The following is a 15,225-nucleotide window of genomic DNA, read 5'->3' as shown; positions in this document are numbered from 1 at the left end:
ACGGGCCGACAGCAGGTGGAGCAGCCTTTCTCTGACGGGCCGACAGCAGGTGGAGCAGCCTTTCTCTGACGGACCGACAGCAGGTGGAGCAGCCTTTCTCTGACGGGCCGACAGCAGGTGGAGCAGCCTTTCTCTGACGGGCCGACAGCAGGTGGAGCAGCCTTTCTCTGACGGACCGACAGCAAGTGGAGCAGCCTTTCTCTGATGGGCTGACAGCAGGTGGAGCAGCCTTTCTCTGACGGGCCGACAGCAGGTGGAGCAGCCTTTCTCTGACGGACCGACAGCTGGTGGAGCAGCCTTTCTCTGACGGGCCGACAGCAGGTGGAGCAGCCTTTCTCTGACGGGCCGACAGCAGGTGGAGCAGCCTTTCTCTGACGGACCGACAGCAGGTGGAGCAGCCTTTCTCTGACGGGCCGACAGCAGGTGGAGCAGCCTTTCTCTGACGGGCCGACACCAGGTGGAGCAGCCTTTCTCTGACGGACCGACAGCAGGTGGAGCAGCCTTTCTCTGACGGACCGACAGCAGGTGGAGCAGCCTTTCTCTGACGGGCCGACAGCAGGTGGAGCAGCCTTTCTCTGACGGTCCGACAGCTGGTGGAGCAGCCTTTCTCTGACGGGCCGACAGCAGGTGGAGCAGCCTTTCTCTGACGGGCCGACACCAGGTGGAGCAGCCTTTCTCTGACGGACCGACAGCAGGTGGAGCAGCCTTTCTCTGACGGGCCGACAGCAGGTGGAGCAGCCTTTCTCTGACGGGCCGACAGCAGGTGGAGCAGCCTTTCTCTGACGGGCCGACAGCAGGTGGAGCAGCCTTTCTCTGACGGACCGACAGCAGGTGGAGCAGCCTTTCTCTGACGGGCCGACAGCAGGTGGAGCAGCCTTTCTCTGACGGGCCGACAGCAGGTGGAGCAGCCTTTCTCTGACGGACCGACAGCAAGTGGAGCAGCCTTTCTCTGATGGGCTGACAGCAGGTGGAGCAGCCTTTCTCTGACGGGCCGACAGCAGGTGGAGCAGCCTTTCTCTGACGGACCGACAGCTGGTGGAGCAGCCTTTCTCTGACGGGCCGACAGCAGGTGGAGCAGCCTTTCTCTGACGGGCCGACAGCAGGTGGAGCAGCCTTTCTCTGACGGACCGACAGCAGGTGGAGCAGCCTTTCTCTGACGGACCGACAGCAGGTGGAGCAGCCTTTCTCTGACGGGCCGACAGCAGGTGGAGCAGCCTTTCTCTGACGGGCCGACACCAGGTGGAGCAGCCTTTCTCTGACGGACCGACAGCAGGTGGAGCAGCCTTTCTCTGACGGACCGACAGCAGGTGGAGCAGCCTTTCTCTGACGGGCCGACAGCAGGTGGAGCAGCCTTTCTCTGACGGTCCGACAGCTGGTGGAGCAGCCTTTCTCTGACGGGCCGACAGCAGGTGGAGCAGCCTTTCTCTGACGGGCCGACACCAGGTGGAGCAGCCTTTCTCTGACGGACCGACAGCAGGTGGAGCAGCCTTTCTCTGACGGGCCGACAGCAGGTGGAGCAGCCTTTCTCTGACGGGCCGACAGCAGGTGGAGCAGCCTTTCTCTGACGGGCCGACAGCAGGTGGAGCAGCCTTTCTCTGACGGGCCGACAGCTGGTGGAGCAGCCTTTCTCTGACGGGCCGACAGCAGGTGGAGCAGCCTTTCTCTGACGGGCCGACACCAGGTGGAGCAGCCTTTCTCTGACGGACCGACAGCAGGTGGAGCAGCCTTTCTCTGACGGGCCGACAGCAGGTGGAGCAGCCTTTCTCTGACGGACCGACAGCTGGTGGAGCAGCCTTTCTCTGACGGGCCGACAGCAGGTGGAGCAAGCTGCATCTCCCCCTGTTAACTCCTGTCCTACTCTCCTCATAGATAGCAAACACTGTCCACACGGGTTTGATTGGGTTTGATAAGCCTGGACATTTAAAGCTGGAATCCTCATTAGGGGCAACAGTGCCGGTGTTCGCTCCAGTGTTTTGTTATTGTTGTAGTTTTGCTGACGAAGCAGAGGTGAGGATCCTCGAGAAGGGTGATTAAAAAATGCAGTAGATGTTCTGTTATTCTATCACACGTGCAATGATATCCGATGGGGAAAAACACTGTCCGTTGTTTGCAGTAACTTATTTTTTGTCGTAATATCCCAGACGTGGCAGTTTCACCATTAAAGGGGCAATCTACAGTAGCTACATCCATTTTTAGATATATTCACATTTATTATTTAAGAATATAACTTAGAAATGCCTCATGAGCTTACTTCAACTGTTGTATCCCATCAGAACCCAAAATATAAGATTATTTTTGTCCGATGTTTGTAAACAGTAAGTAAATGAGAACAAACACTGTATAGCCTCAAAACATGGTTTTATCTCATGGATGGTCAGTCCTTGCATCCATAGCTCTGTCTTTGAATTTGAGAGAGGTTATTTCTCCAGCACCATCAGCTTTTAAGCGAAACAGTGGCGGGGAGGAAAAACGTATTGTTTCAGCCGCTGATCGCCACTTTAAGGATTCCAGCTTTAACACAAGTTTGAGGCTATTTTCAATTATGAAAATCCCCATGTAGGAAACAATCTTGGTTCAATATTAACGATCAAGCCCTTAAGCCCGTAATGGCTTAAGACTTGCCATGAGATGATGAATGAGAATCTAAGAGCAATGCCTATTTCAGTCAGGAAGTATGTACTTTATGGAAAGGAATGTACTGCATGTTGCTTGTATAGTTTATTATGCAATCATTCTGTTTGCTCACATTGTTCCATGTTAGTGCAACAAATCTCTCCTGTTTCACGTTGTCTCTGTGTTCTGTGTATATCTAATTACATGTTTCCACAGCTCCTGAAGAAACCACAAAATGTGTTGCCTCCCTCTTGACGGCAGAGAAAAACATTTACGTTTTAATGTTAAGTTCCTGCAATTCTACACATTTTGCCATGTGGCGTAAACAACATGTTGCGGTTGTATAGCAAGTTTAGTGCAATTCTACACATTTTGCCAGGGTGCAGATTTATTGTTGTTGCAGTTTTAAAGCTAATTTCCTGCAACTACACATTCTGCCATAACTTATGCCATGTTAATGATATCTGAGTGATATCTAAACATTGTTAGCTGACTTGGCTAATTGACTGATTGTCAGTGACTGACAAAACGAGAGAAAAACTGCTGCTGCCCAACTCTGTGTATTCTACTATTCTAACTGTCAACTCTCAGGGCCCTAACCGCTTATATCGCTTATGCCTGGAGCCGGCCCTGGATTCTACGATGCATGAGGTACTAGATCAGCACGTGTAATTGTACCTTAACCCCCCCATCTTGTGTCATGTACCCTATGGCTTGCCAACGATCGTCAGCAGAGTTGGCTAATGCACACATGTGGACCAGGATAATGAGAACAGAACCAAATCGTGGAGCATTGAAAACAACAGGACAGAGACGTTCTGATCAGGTCACAACTTGCTTTATTTTCATTTCAAACCTATGGGATGTACAGTGAGAAACTACTCCAGACTTTGCTACATATCAACTACCAAACATCACAATAGTTCAAAAAGCGTTTTTTTTTTTTGACAAGATAGAAAAAGAAAGAAAATGGTAACAGAACAAAACTCTGCAGAGAAGCTCATCTACAAATGGTTCTAAACAACACAGGAACCAGAGTTTTGTCAAAGACAGCGATATACACAACGTGTGTGTCCCATCATCACCATGTCTTGGGTATTTATCCTTCGCAATAGACCCACATATTCATGTTGTGTACAGTGGCTGGACTGTCTGCTAAAGCGAAATGTAACTGGCAATAAAGGTCGCTCTTTTCCCACTAAAAAATTGTTACACTATCATGAAACCTAGCTACAACCATGCACACACATGAACTAGCATGAATGCACTGGGCTTTATACAGCTTGGCTCAATAAGGGAAGTAGAACATACAGGACAGTACATTAAAGAGTGTTCCGATATCAAACCGTCATGATAGAGAATACTTAGCTAGCTTTGCTCAGATAATTCAGGACATCTACTGTATATTGGTGTTCAAGTTTAACTTCCATAGATGTACAAATAGGTACTAATTTGGGAAAACCCTTTCTATAAGAATGTATTACAGTATGAGTATGAACCAAAATGCCAAAGATATGCCTGGACTTGAATCAGATGGACACATCAGATGGACACATCAGATGGACACATCAGATGGACACATCAGATGGACACATCAGATGGACACATCAGATGGACACATCAGATGGACACATCAGATGGACACATCTGAAAAATGACTTTTGACTCACTCAGTTAGTAGCAGCTCAGAAAAGCATATACTCTGAATGGATTTCAACTTTGACTCGAGACTTTGTACAAACAGTTGTTTGATATCAAATACAAAATACCAATAACAAGTTAAAAAAATAATTAGTGATGATAAATAATGAATAAATAAAGAAAACAGACAGCCAAGACAGAAGGGAGGAGAGGCAGAGATTGTGGTGGTGGGTGGATGGGCTGGGGCAGGCAGGTGGGCGTGACAGTACTCTGAGCCTAGCGAGACACTGGTGAACGATAGACACTCCCTGTTAAAAGCTTGTCATGGAGCCGGGCAGATGAGGTGGGGTTGGTGGGAGGGTTGGGCAGGCATACTCAGTGCCCGTCTGTGTTGGGTGGCTTGGCGTCGTGCGGGGCAGCACCAGCGGGGAGCCATGGAGAGACGGAGCGGGAGGTGGTCTGCTTGGCCATGCTGTAGTGGCTGATCACCGTATAGAAGCGCCCTCGGGAGTTGGCATCCTGAGCTGTGTAGTAGGCCTCCAGAGAGGCAGGGATGCATCGCTTATGCTGCAGAGAGAGAGAGAGAGAGAGAGAGAGAGAGAGAGAGAGAGAGAGAGAGAGAGAGAGAGAGAGAGAGAGAGAGAGAGAGAGAGAGAGAGAGAGAGAGAGAGAGAGAGAGAGAGAGAGAGAGAGAGAGAGAGAGAGAGAGAGAGAGAGAGAGAGAGAGAGAGAGAGAGAGAGAGAGAGAGAGAGAGAGAGAGAGAGAGAGAGAGAGAGAGAGAGAGAGAGAGAGAGAGATCAATAACATACTCTCCTCACGTACAGACTGCTGCACAACACTAAGGGTTTTTTCTGGTGAAGAGGTAATTTTTTTTCTCTGAAGAGTGCAGGGGCTGTGTCTAAAATTAGATTTGCTTCAGCTACATGTAGTCCACAGCAACAACCTCCAAAGGTGACTGTACAGATGACTAGCCAGTGTAGTTTTAAGGCTTTGTCACAAATAGCACTCTATTCCCTATGCATTACACTACTTTTGACCAGAGCCCGTTGGGAATAGGGTTCCATTTGCGACACACATATGACCCCACATAAGACAGGGCCCACTCACCTTGTATATGAATCCATCTGGGCAGCTGTGTTCGTACGTGAAGGCCTTGTACACCACCAGGAACACTATGCAGGCCAAGAAGGCCAAGGCCAGGACTATCAGAATCGTGACCTGGGAATAAAAGATGAGAAATACTCCGGTCAATTTTATAGCTGCCGGCAAGGTCAGGTCTCTTGTCAAAGCGAAGGTCTTGAAGCAAGGTTTGACACCATAAATAAGTATATGTTCAAAAGAGCACTCGACAACTAACAACCAAAATAACCTCCATCACAATACATTTTTAACCATCACTTGTCTTGTGACAAGGTGAGAGAAAACAAGTGAATATGCATTAGGATTTGATGAAACCAATATCACAAGATTGTTTTCATGATAACAGTTAAAACACCAAGCAGACCAAAGTCTTCGGTCCTTTAAGAACCTGGTGTATGTAACATATTAGGTATCACTTTATCTAGATAGTCCATCTGCCTTACAGACTATCTACAGACTATATGTAACATTTAATCTTACTACCAGCATAAATAGAAACTCTCTTAAACCTAACCTTAAACCTAACCCTTACCCTAACCCTTATTCTAAACCTAAACCTAACCCTAAACCTAACCCTAACCCTTATTCTAAACCTAACCCTTGTTCTAAACCTAACCCTAAACCTTATTCTAAACCTAACCCTAAACCTTATTCTAAACCTAACCCGAACACTTACCCTAACCCTTATTCTAAACCTAACCCTAAACCTTATTCTAAACCTAACCCTTGTTCTAAACCTAACCCTAACCTTTATTCTAAACCTAACCCTACCCTTTATTCTAAACCTAACCCTAAACCTTATTCTAAACCTAACCCTAAACCTTATTCTAAACCTAACCCTAACCTTTATTTTAAACCTAACCATAACCTTTATTTTAAACCTAACCCTAACCTTTATTTTAAACCTAACCCTAACCCTTATTCTAAACCTAACCCTAACCTTTATTTTAAACCTAACCCTAACCTTTATTCTAAACCTAACCCTAACCTTTAATCTAAACCTAACCCTAACCTTTATTCTAAACCTAACCCTAACTATTATTCTAAACCTAAGTTTAGCAAGCAGTTACTTTACAACAGATACTTTGTTGATAGTGTCAGTAGAACAATCCGAACTATCTAAATAAAGTATGATCAAATATTGTGTGCTATAGCTTGGAAGAAAAATACACATGACTCTGGATGACAACATAGTGATGTTTGTTTCCAACATTAGAGCTGTTTTCATAAAGAAGTTACATCCGCTTCGTGTTTTCTTTCCTTGCCACAATACTAACAAGTATTGCGATACTTGTATCGTCCCGACATGTTAATAACTCATCATCATTAGCTCTAGAAGTTCCCATTTGAGTAGTGAGGTAGAGGCTGCCTCACTGGGGTTAAACCCAGTGGAGACAAACAGATTTAATAAAAACCTTCACTAATTCAATTTTTCACAATTCAGCACCCATATTGGTCACAAAACGCAGTTGATGCAGACAGAGGCTAGAAGAAAATAGCTTGGTTTGGAAATGAGTGAAATGGAGAAGTGTGAAACTGTTTTGAGCAGCGCTAATGTATAATTTATCACAAACCACATCCCTAAAATATACATAATCCAATAAATCAGAACACTTTCAATAGTGATTCAAATAAGTACATCTATACTTCTTGATGTTGAAATGTTGTGTTTAAAATGTGTATTTCACCTGGTAGACGAGACAGTTTTATAGTGAGAGATGAACATATAAAAGGACCAATGTGCTCCCTGTTCCTCCTGAATATTTGATTGGGTGCTTTGGAGCACCGGTTAATTAAAATTATGCAAATGTATATAAAGGACAGCTGAGAGAAGTAAGAATGGTATTGTCAAGTGAAGACTTTAAAGAGGGGTGAAAGAACACGTGCACACACCAACACTCTACATTAGGTGGTAGTACAGTAAAGCTCTGTTTTTACCACAGTGTCAAAGCAGGTGACTGAAGTGCTATCTCCATCTTCAGTTTCACAATTCATCATAATGCGCCATAAAACAATTTCCCTGTTTCCAATGGCCTCCCTCCGTACTGGCCAACACACCATCTCGGCAGGATGCTAGGCTAGGGTAATTATAGCTGAGTGCTGATTAGCAGAGATCAGGATGATTTGTACAGAGGCTAAATGACAGTTGACTTCTGTGTTAATGTCAGGACACATGCTTGGTTCTGTCTGACGTTTTGTACAATTACATTCGCTTATCACAAACCCTAAACATGTTGAAATGGCTGCTTAAAAAGGGCTTTTAGGCTCACAAATAATTAATTACACATCTACTGTAGCTATCTACTATTTTACATCTTACGTTTTGATTTTAAAGCATAATTAGTCATTCAAAACTCAATCAGTCTTGCTAAATCAATGCTATAACAAAACTATTTTTTTTCTCTCTCTGGCAGCTGTCCAAATGACAGAAACACATTATTATTATTTATTATATGGAATATCAATTGATAGCTTCTAACCTGACAGAAAAATGGGGTTCACGTTAATATTAATGATTACCTTCTTTATAATCTCAATGAACCCTAAACCAGGATTTGAAATAACACCATGACACAAATTGTACATGAATGTATGCATTGGACATTCTTGATCTATATCTACATGTTACCTTTACTATTATTATACTACATTATTACATTAAAATATTTTCATTACTGGTGGCCAGCATTTGTTTCATCGTGTTAAAGATTCATCTCAAACTTATTTCAAATTTGAGATTAGTTAAATTTGATGATAATAGTCATCTCACAGCTAGCATCCAGTCCTATTTAGTGTGCCCTCACAGCACCAGCTAGCATCGAGTCCTATTTAGTGTGCCCTCACAGCACCAGGTAGCATCCAGTCCTATTTAGTGTGCCCTCACAGCACCAGCTAGCATCCAGTCCTATTTAGTGTGCCCTCACAGCACCAGCTAGCATCCAGTCCTATTTAGTGTGCCCTCACAGCACCAGCTAGCATCCAGTCCTATTTAGTGTGCCCTCACAGCACCAGCTAGCATCCAGTCCTATTTAGTGTGCCCTCACAGCACCAGCTAGCATCCAGTCCTATTTAGTGTGCCCTCACAGCACCAGGTAGCATCCAGTCCTATTTAGTGTGCCCTCACAGCACCAGGTAGGATCCAGTCCTATTTAGTGTGCCCTCACAGCACCAGGTAGAATCCAGTCCTATTTAGTGTGCCCTCACAGCACCAGGTAGAATCCAGTCCTATTTAGTGTGCCCTCACAGCACCAGGTAGAATCCATTCCTATTTAGTGTGGCCTCACAGCACCAGGTAGCATCCAGTCCTATTTAGTGTGCCCTCACAGCACCAGGGAGGATACAGTCCTATTTAGTGTGCCCTCACAGCACCAGGTAGGATCCAGTCCTATTTAGTGTGCCCTCACAGCACCAGGTAGCATCCAGTCCTATTTAGTGTGCCCTCACAGCACCAGGTAGGATCCAGTCCTATTTAGTGTGCTCTCACAGCACCAGGTAGGATCCAGTCCTATTTAGTGTGCCCTCACAGCACCAGGTAGGATCCAGTCCTATTTAGTGTGCCCTCACAGCACCAGGTAGAATCCAGTCCTATTTAGTGTGCCCTCACAGCACCAGGTAGAATCCAGTCCTATTTAGTGTGCCCTCACAGCACCAGGTAGGATCCAGTCCTATTTAGTGTGCCCTCACAGCACCAGGTAGCATCCAGTCCTATTTAGTGTGCCCTCACAGCACCAGGTAGGATCCAGTCCTATTTAGTGTGCTCTCACAGCACCAGGTAGGATCCAGTCCTATTTAGTGTGCCCTCACAGCACCAGGTAGGATCCAGTCCTATTTAGTGTGCCCTCACAGCACCAGGTAGGATCCAGTCCTATTTAGTGTGCCCTCACAGCACCAGGTAGCATACAGTCCTATTTAGTGTGCCCTCACAGCACCAGGTAGCATCCAGTCCTATTTAGTGTGCCCTCACAGCACCAGGTAGCATCCAGTCCTATTTAGTGTGCCCTCACAGCACCAGCTAGCATCCAGTCCTATTTAGTGTGCCCTCACAGCACCAGGTAGGATCCAGTCCTATTTAGTGTGCCCTCACAGCACCAGCTAGCATCCAGTCCTATTTAGTGTGCCCTCACAGCACCAGCTAGCATCCAGTCCTATTTAGTGTGCCCTCACAGCACCAGGTAGAATCCAGTCCTATTTAGTGTGCCCTCACAGCACCAGGTAGCATCCAGTCCTATTTAGTGTGCTCTCACAGCACCAGGTAGGATCCAGTCCTATTTAGTGTGCCCTCACAGCACCAGGTAGGATTCAATCCTATTTAGTGTGCCCTCACAGCACCAGGTAGCATCCAGTCCTATTTAGTGTGCCCTCACAGCACCAGGTAGCACCAATAAAATGGTTGGCCTTCTAGTCAGAACACTACAGTATACGGAGGGAATGGAACCTTACTATTGAACAGTCTGAATCATACACCATAGTCTAGTATAGTCCAACTCTAGGTGAGGATACGTTTACCAATTTCCACCACATCAAATGTCCCGACTACAGTAATACAACATTATTGGCAGATGTGTGCTCCCCGCTGGCTGGCTGGCCCTGGGTTAGTTGTGAATGGAATGACCTCTATTTTCCCTTGCCTTGAAGATAATGGGGACTAAACTGGTGTGGACCGGCAGATCCGCCATGATCCAATTCCCATCTGACTGGTTGTTTTCCTTTGTATTTTGATTAAATACAAACTGCTTCATTTTGAAAGGTTTTGCTGACTAGCTGTATTTGTCCTTGTGCCAGCTGGCACACATGTAAAACTTTCCCTAAAGCACTTGACTCAATAAGGTCAGGGAGAGACGTCATCAAATGAGGTCAAATCTGCCCCAAATATGGCAGCTATAGTCTTAGTGCAGGCAGGCAGACAGACAGACAGACAGACAGACAGACAGACAGACAGACACTCAGGCAGACAGAGACAGGCAGACAGACAGACAGACAGACAGAGACAGGCAGACAGGCAGACACTCAGGCAGACAGAGACAGACAAGCAGACAGACAGAGACAGATAGGCAGACAGAGACAGACAGACAGGCAGACAAGGTTGATGTTTCTGCTGCTGTTGTTGTTTGTGTTGTTGTTCTTGGCGGCGTCGTAATCTGACCACTATAATCCACATAGACGGAGACCCATAATCCCTAGGAAGCAGCAGGATTTATGCACTGGCTAAACATCCATGGAGTGCAGGGTGGGTGTGTCACTGTGCTACTGTAGCAGTACAGACAGAGTGGCTGTGGTACAGTACAGTCAGGGTGGCTGTGGTACAGTACAGTCAGAGTGGCTGTGGTACAGTAGAGACAGGGTGGCTGTGGTACAGTACAGTCAGAGTGGCTGTGGTACAGTACAGTCAGAGTGGCTGTGGTACAGTAGAGACAGAGTGGCTGTGGTACAGTAGAGACAGGGTGGCTGTGGTACAGTACAGTCAGGGTGGCTGTGGTACAGTACAGTCAGAGTGGCTGTGGTACAGTACAGTCAGAGTGGCTGTGGTACAGTAGAGACAGAGTGGCTGTGGTACAGTACAGACAGAGTGGCTGTGGTACAGTACAGTCAGAGTGGCTGTGGTACAGTAGAGACAGGGTGGCTGTGGTACAGTACAGACAGAGTGGCTGTGGTACAGTACAGTCAGAGTGGCTGTGGTACAGTAGAGACAGGGTGGCTGTGGTACAGTACAGTCAGAGTGGCTGTGGTACAGTAGAGACAGGGTGGCTGTGGTACAGTACAGACAGAGTGGCTGTGGTACAGTACAGTCAGAGTGGCTGTGGTACAGTAGAGACAGGGTGGCTGTGGTACAGTACAGTCAGAGTGGCTGTGGTACAGTAGAGACAGGGTGGCCGTGGTACAGTACAGACAGGGTGGCCGTGGTACAGTACAGACAGAGTGGCTGTGGTACAGTACAGTCAGAGTGGCTGTGGTACAGTAGAGACAGGGTGGCTGTGGTACAGTACAGACAGAGTGGCTGTGGTACAGTACAGTCAGAGTGGCTGTGGTACAGTAGAGACAGGGTGGCCGTGGTACAGTACAGACAGGGTGGCCGTGGTACAGTACAGACAGAGTGGCTGTGGTACAGTACAGTCAGAGTGGCTGTGGTACAGTAGAGACAGGGTGGCTGTGGTACAGTACAGACAGAGTGGCTGTGGTACAGTACAGTCAGAGTGGCTGTGGTACAGTAGAGACAGGGTGGCTGTGGTACAGTACAGTCAGAGTGGCTGTGGTACAGTACAGACAGGGTGGCTGTGGTACAGTACAGACAGGGTGGCCGTGGTACAGTACAGACAGAGTGGCTGTGGTACAGTACAGACAGGGTGGCTGTGGTACAGTACAGACAGGGTGGCTGTGGTACAGTACAGACAGAGTGGCCGGGGTACAGTACAGACAGGGTGGCCGTGGTACAGTACAGACATGGTGGCCGTGGTACAGTACAGACAGAGTGGCTGTGGTACAGTACAGACAGGGTGGCTGTGGTACAGTACAGACATGGTGGCTGTGGTACAGTACAGACAGGGTGGCCGTGGTACAGTACAGACATGGTGGCTGTGGTACAGTACAGTCAGGGTGGCTGTGGTACAGTACAGACAGAGTGGCTGTGGTACAGTACAGACAGGGTGTGTTCTTCAGACAGATATGGAGGACAGGGTGTGTTCTTCAGACAGATATGGAGGACAGGGTGTGTTCGTCAGACAGATATGGAGGACAGGGTGTGTTCGTCAGACAGATATGGAGGACAGGGTGTGTTCGTCAGACAGATATGGAGGACAGGGTGTGTTCTTCAGACAGATATGGAGGACAGGGTGTGTTCTTCAGACAGATATGGAGGACAGGGTGTGTTCTTCAGACAGATATGGAGGACAGGGTGTGTTCGTCAGACAGATATGGAGGACAGGGTGTGTTCGTCAGACAGATATGGAGGACAGGGTGTGTTCGTCAGACAGATATGGAGGACAGGGTGTGTTCGTCAGACAGATATGGAGGACAGGGTGTGTTCGTCAGACAGATATGGAGGACAGGGTGTGTTCGTCAGACAGATATGGAGGACAGGGTGTGTTCGTCAGACAGATATGGAGGACGCTATGGAAGCAAACGACAATCCAAGGAGTCAGAGGTGATTGTGTGTCTCTCTCCCTAAGCTGAGCCCACTGCAGATGTCTACTGTGGATGGGTGGACATCTCAAAACCTCCATCATCACCCGCCCACAACAACTGCCAGTTTTCATTTCCTATCACCCCTCCTCTCTATCACCCACGCGTTCTATCACCCCTAATCTCCTCTCCCCCACACGTTATATCACCCCTAATCACGTTGTTCAGCTGAGTCTGCTGTGGCTCCGTGTAATAGGTTTCTGTTCAAATCTCAATTTATTGTTCAGAATACGGGGAAAGTTTCAACATGCAGGCTGCTATGTTTCTGCCATTTGTCTCCCTCAGACATAGGTTTTTTCTATATATGTGTCAGTTTGATCTTTTATTTTCTTCCTAACTCTTGCCCTATCTTGTAATTCCAGTCTCCTTGCCTTATGCTGTTAGAATGCAACCCTCGCCCACTCTCACAGCAAGACCACTTTTCCAGGCATACAGTATGTGAGCGCAAAAACTCTTACAGTCGCTCCAGAGGGAGGAATCGAGAGGCAGAGAGAGAGGGGAAGAGAGAGAGCTAAAGAGAGGCAGAGAGAGATAGTCAGAGAGAGAGCTAGAGAGAGACAGAGAGAGGCAGAGAGAGAGCTAAAGAGAGACAGAGAGAGAGCTAAAGAGAGGCAGAGAGAGAGCTAAAGAGAGGCAGAGAGAGAGCTAAAGAGGCAGAGAGAGGCAGAGGGAGAGCTAAAGAGAGGCAGAGAGAGGCAGAGAGAGAGCTAAAGAGAGGCAGAGAGAGAGCTAAAGAGGCAGAGAGAGCTAAAGAGGCAGAGAGAGGCAGAGAAAGAGAGCTAAAGAGAGACAGAGAGAGGCAGAGAGAGCGCTAAAGAGGCAGAGAGAGGCAGAGAGCGAGCTAAAGAGGCAGAGAGAGCTAAAGAGAGGTAGAGAGAGGCAGAGAGAGAGCTAAAGAGAGACAGAGCGAGGCAGAGAGAGATAAAGAGAGGCAGAGAGAGAGCTAAAGAGAGGCAGAGAGAGAGCTAAAGAGAGGCAGAGAGAGAGCTAAAGAGAGGCAGAGAGAGAGAGCTAAAGAGAGGCAGAGAGAGGCAGAGAGAGAGCTAAAGAGAGGCAGAGAGAGAGCTAAAGAGAGGCAGAGAGAGGCAGAGAGAGAGCTAAAGAGAGGCAGAGAGAGAGCTAAAGAGAGGCAGAGAGAGAGCTAAAGAGAGGCAGAGAGAGAGCTAAAGAGAGGCAGAGAGAGAGCTAAAGAGAGGCAGAGAGAGAGCTAAAGAGAGGCAGAGAGAGAGCTAAAGATAGGCAGAGAGAGGCAGAGAGAGAGCTAAAGAGAGGCAGAGAAAGAGCTAAAGAGAGGCAGAGAGAGGCAGAGAGAGAGCTAAAGAGAGGCAGAGAGAGAGCTAAAGAGAGGCAGAGAGCGAGCTAAAGAGAGGCAGAGAGAGAGCTAAAGAGAGGCAGAGAGAGGCAGAGAGAGAGCTAAAGAGAGGCAGAGAGAGAGCTAAAGAGAGGCAGAGAGAGAGCTAAAGAGAGGCAGAGAGAGGCAGAGAGAGAGCTAAAGAGAGACAGAGAGAGAGCTAAAGAGGCAGAGAGAGAGAGCTAAAGAGAGGCAGAGAGAGGCAGAGAGAGTGCTAAAGAGGCAGAGAGAGCTAAAGAGAGGCAGAGAGAGGCAGAGAGAGAGCTAAAGAGAGGCAGAGAGAGGCAGAGAGAGAGCTAAAGAGAGGCAGAGAGAGGCTGAGAGAGAGCTAAAGAGAGGCAGAGAGAGGCAGAGAGAGAGCTAAAGAGAGGCAGAGAGAGAGAGGCAGAGAGAGAGCTAAAGAGAGACAGAGAGAGAGCTAAAGAGAGGCAGAGAGTCTGTTCTTCCTCTAGCATCAGGTGGTGCTGACAGAACAATGGGAGATAAGTTAATAAGTACATCAGTAGATCTATGATTGAGGAATGAAAGCCTATTGTCTGTGAATCATACTGGTATTATGCTTAAGCTGGCATTCAATACAGAGCCAAGCACAGAAGGGAAACGCTGTTCCTCTATTGTAAGATTTTGCTCACAATATGAGGATATGAAGAGGAGGGGGTTCAGTTTTTCTGATAACATGAAGAAGAAAATTGGGCTTTACCTGCCATTTTCACATGACCAGTTAACTGTATCTCTGAGGCTAAGACCTGTTAAAATGGAGGGAGCTTTGTAAGACTGAGGGAACTACAACCATCTTTTTTATTGAATGTAATGGTCTTAGATTTCCCTCTCAAGCCCTTATGAAATGGTTTTAGATGACTGAGCTACATGGCAACCTGAAGGGGGATGCCAACTAGGAAGGAGGCTGAGGAAGGAAAGGGGGGAGTGACACTCAGGATACGTGGTGCCATGGAGGTAACAATGTCTAGAACAGAGATGGGCAACTTTTATGGAGGCCATAAAAAATCTGAAAAGCTGAACCCCCTCCTCCTCATAATGTGAGCAAAATATTTTTGTAGCCCCCAGATTGACATTTTTAACATTTTAGAGTTCATTTAGTGCAATTCTACACATTTTGCCATGGGGCAGAGAAGAAAATTAACTGTTTTATAGCTAATTTCCCACAATTCTACAAATTCTGCCATAGGGTAGAGAGAAATGTTTGCAGTTTCTAATATAATAGCTGAGTGAGACTGACTAACAAAATCAAAGACGGACCCCCAGCCGGTAATTCGACCACGATTACTAACTTTAGATAGCTGGC

At 47.1% G+C, this 15,225-nt stretch overlaps 1 protein-coding gene across 1 annotated transcript in view; it reads right to left on the bottom strand.

Annotated features, from left to right (window-relative positions):
* Positions 1 to 4,629: 4,629 nt before the first annotated feature.
* The window catches only part of LOC120056439 (neuronal vesicle trafficking-associated protein 2-like), a 35,579-nt gene continuing 24,983 nt past the window's right edge, over positions 4,630 to 15,225 (bottom strand). The window contains exons 3-4 of the mRNA XM_039004598.1: positions 5,363 to 5,473; positions 4,630 to 4,821 (exon numbers count right to left, since the gene is read on the bottom strand). Of these exons, the coding sequence (XP_038860526.1) occupies positions 4,630 to 4,821; positions 5,363 to 5,473 (303 nt within the window). The remainder of the gene's footprint in view (positions 4,822 to 5,362; positions 5,474 to 15,225) is intronic.

The sequence above is a fragment of the Salvelinus namaycush genome, chromosome 12, assembly GCF_016432855.1.
Source record: "Salvelinus namaycush isolate Seneca chromosome 12, SaNama_1.0, whole genome shotgun sequence".
NCBI classification, from domain to species: Eukaryota; Metazoa; Chordata; class Actinopteri; order Salmoniformes; family Salmonidae; genus Salvelinus; species Salvelinus namaycush.
Note: the sequence above shows the minus strand (reverse complement) of the source record. Positions and strands in the feature narration are given on the sequence as shown.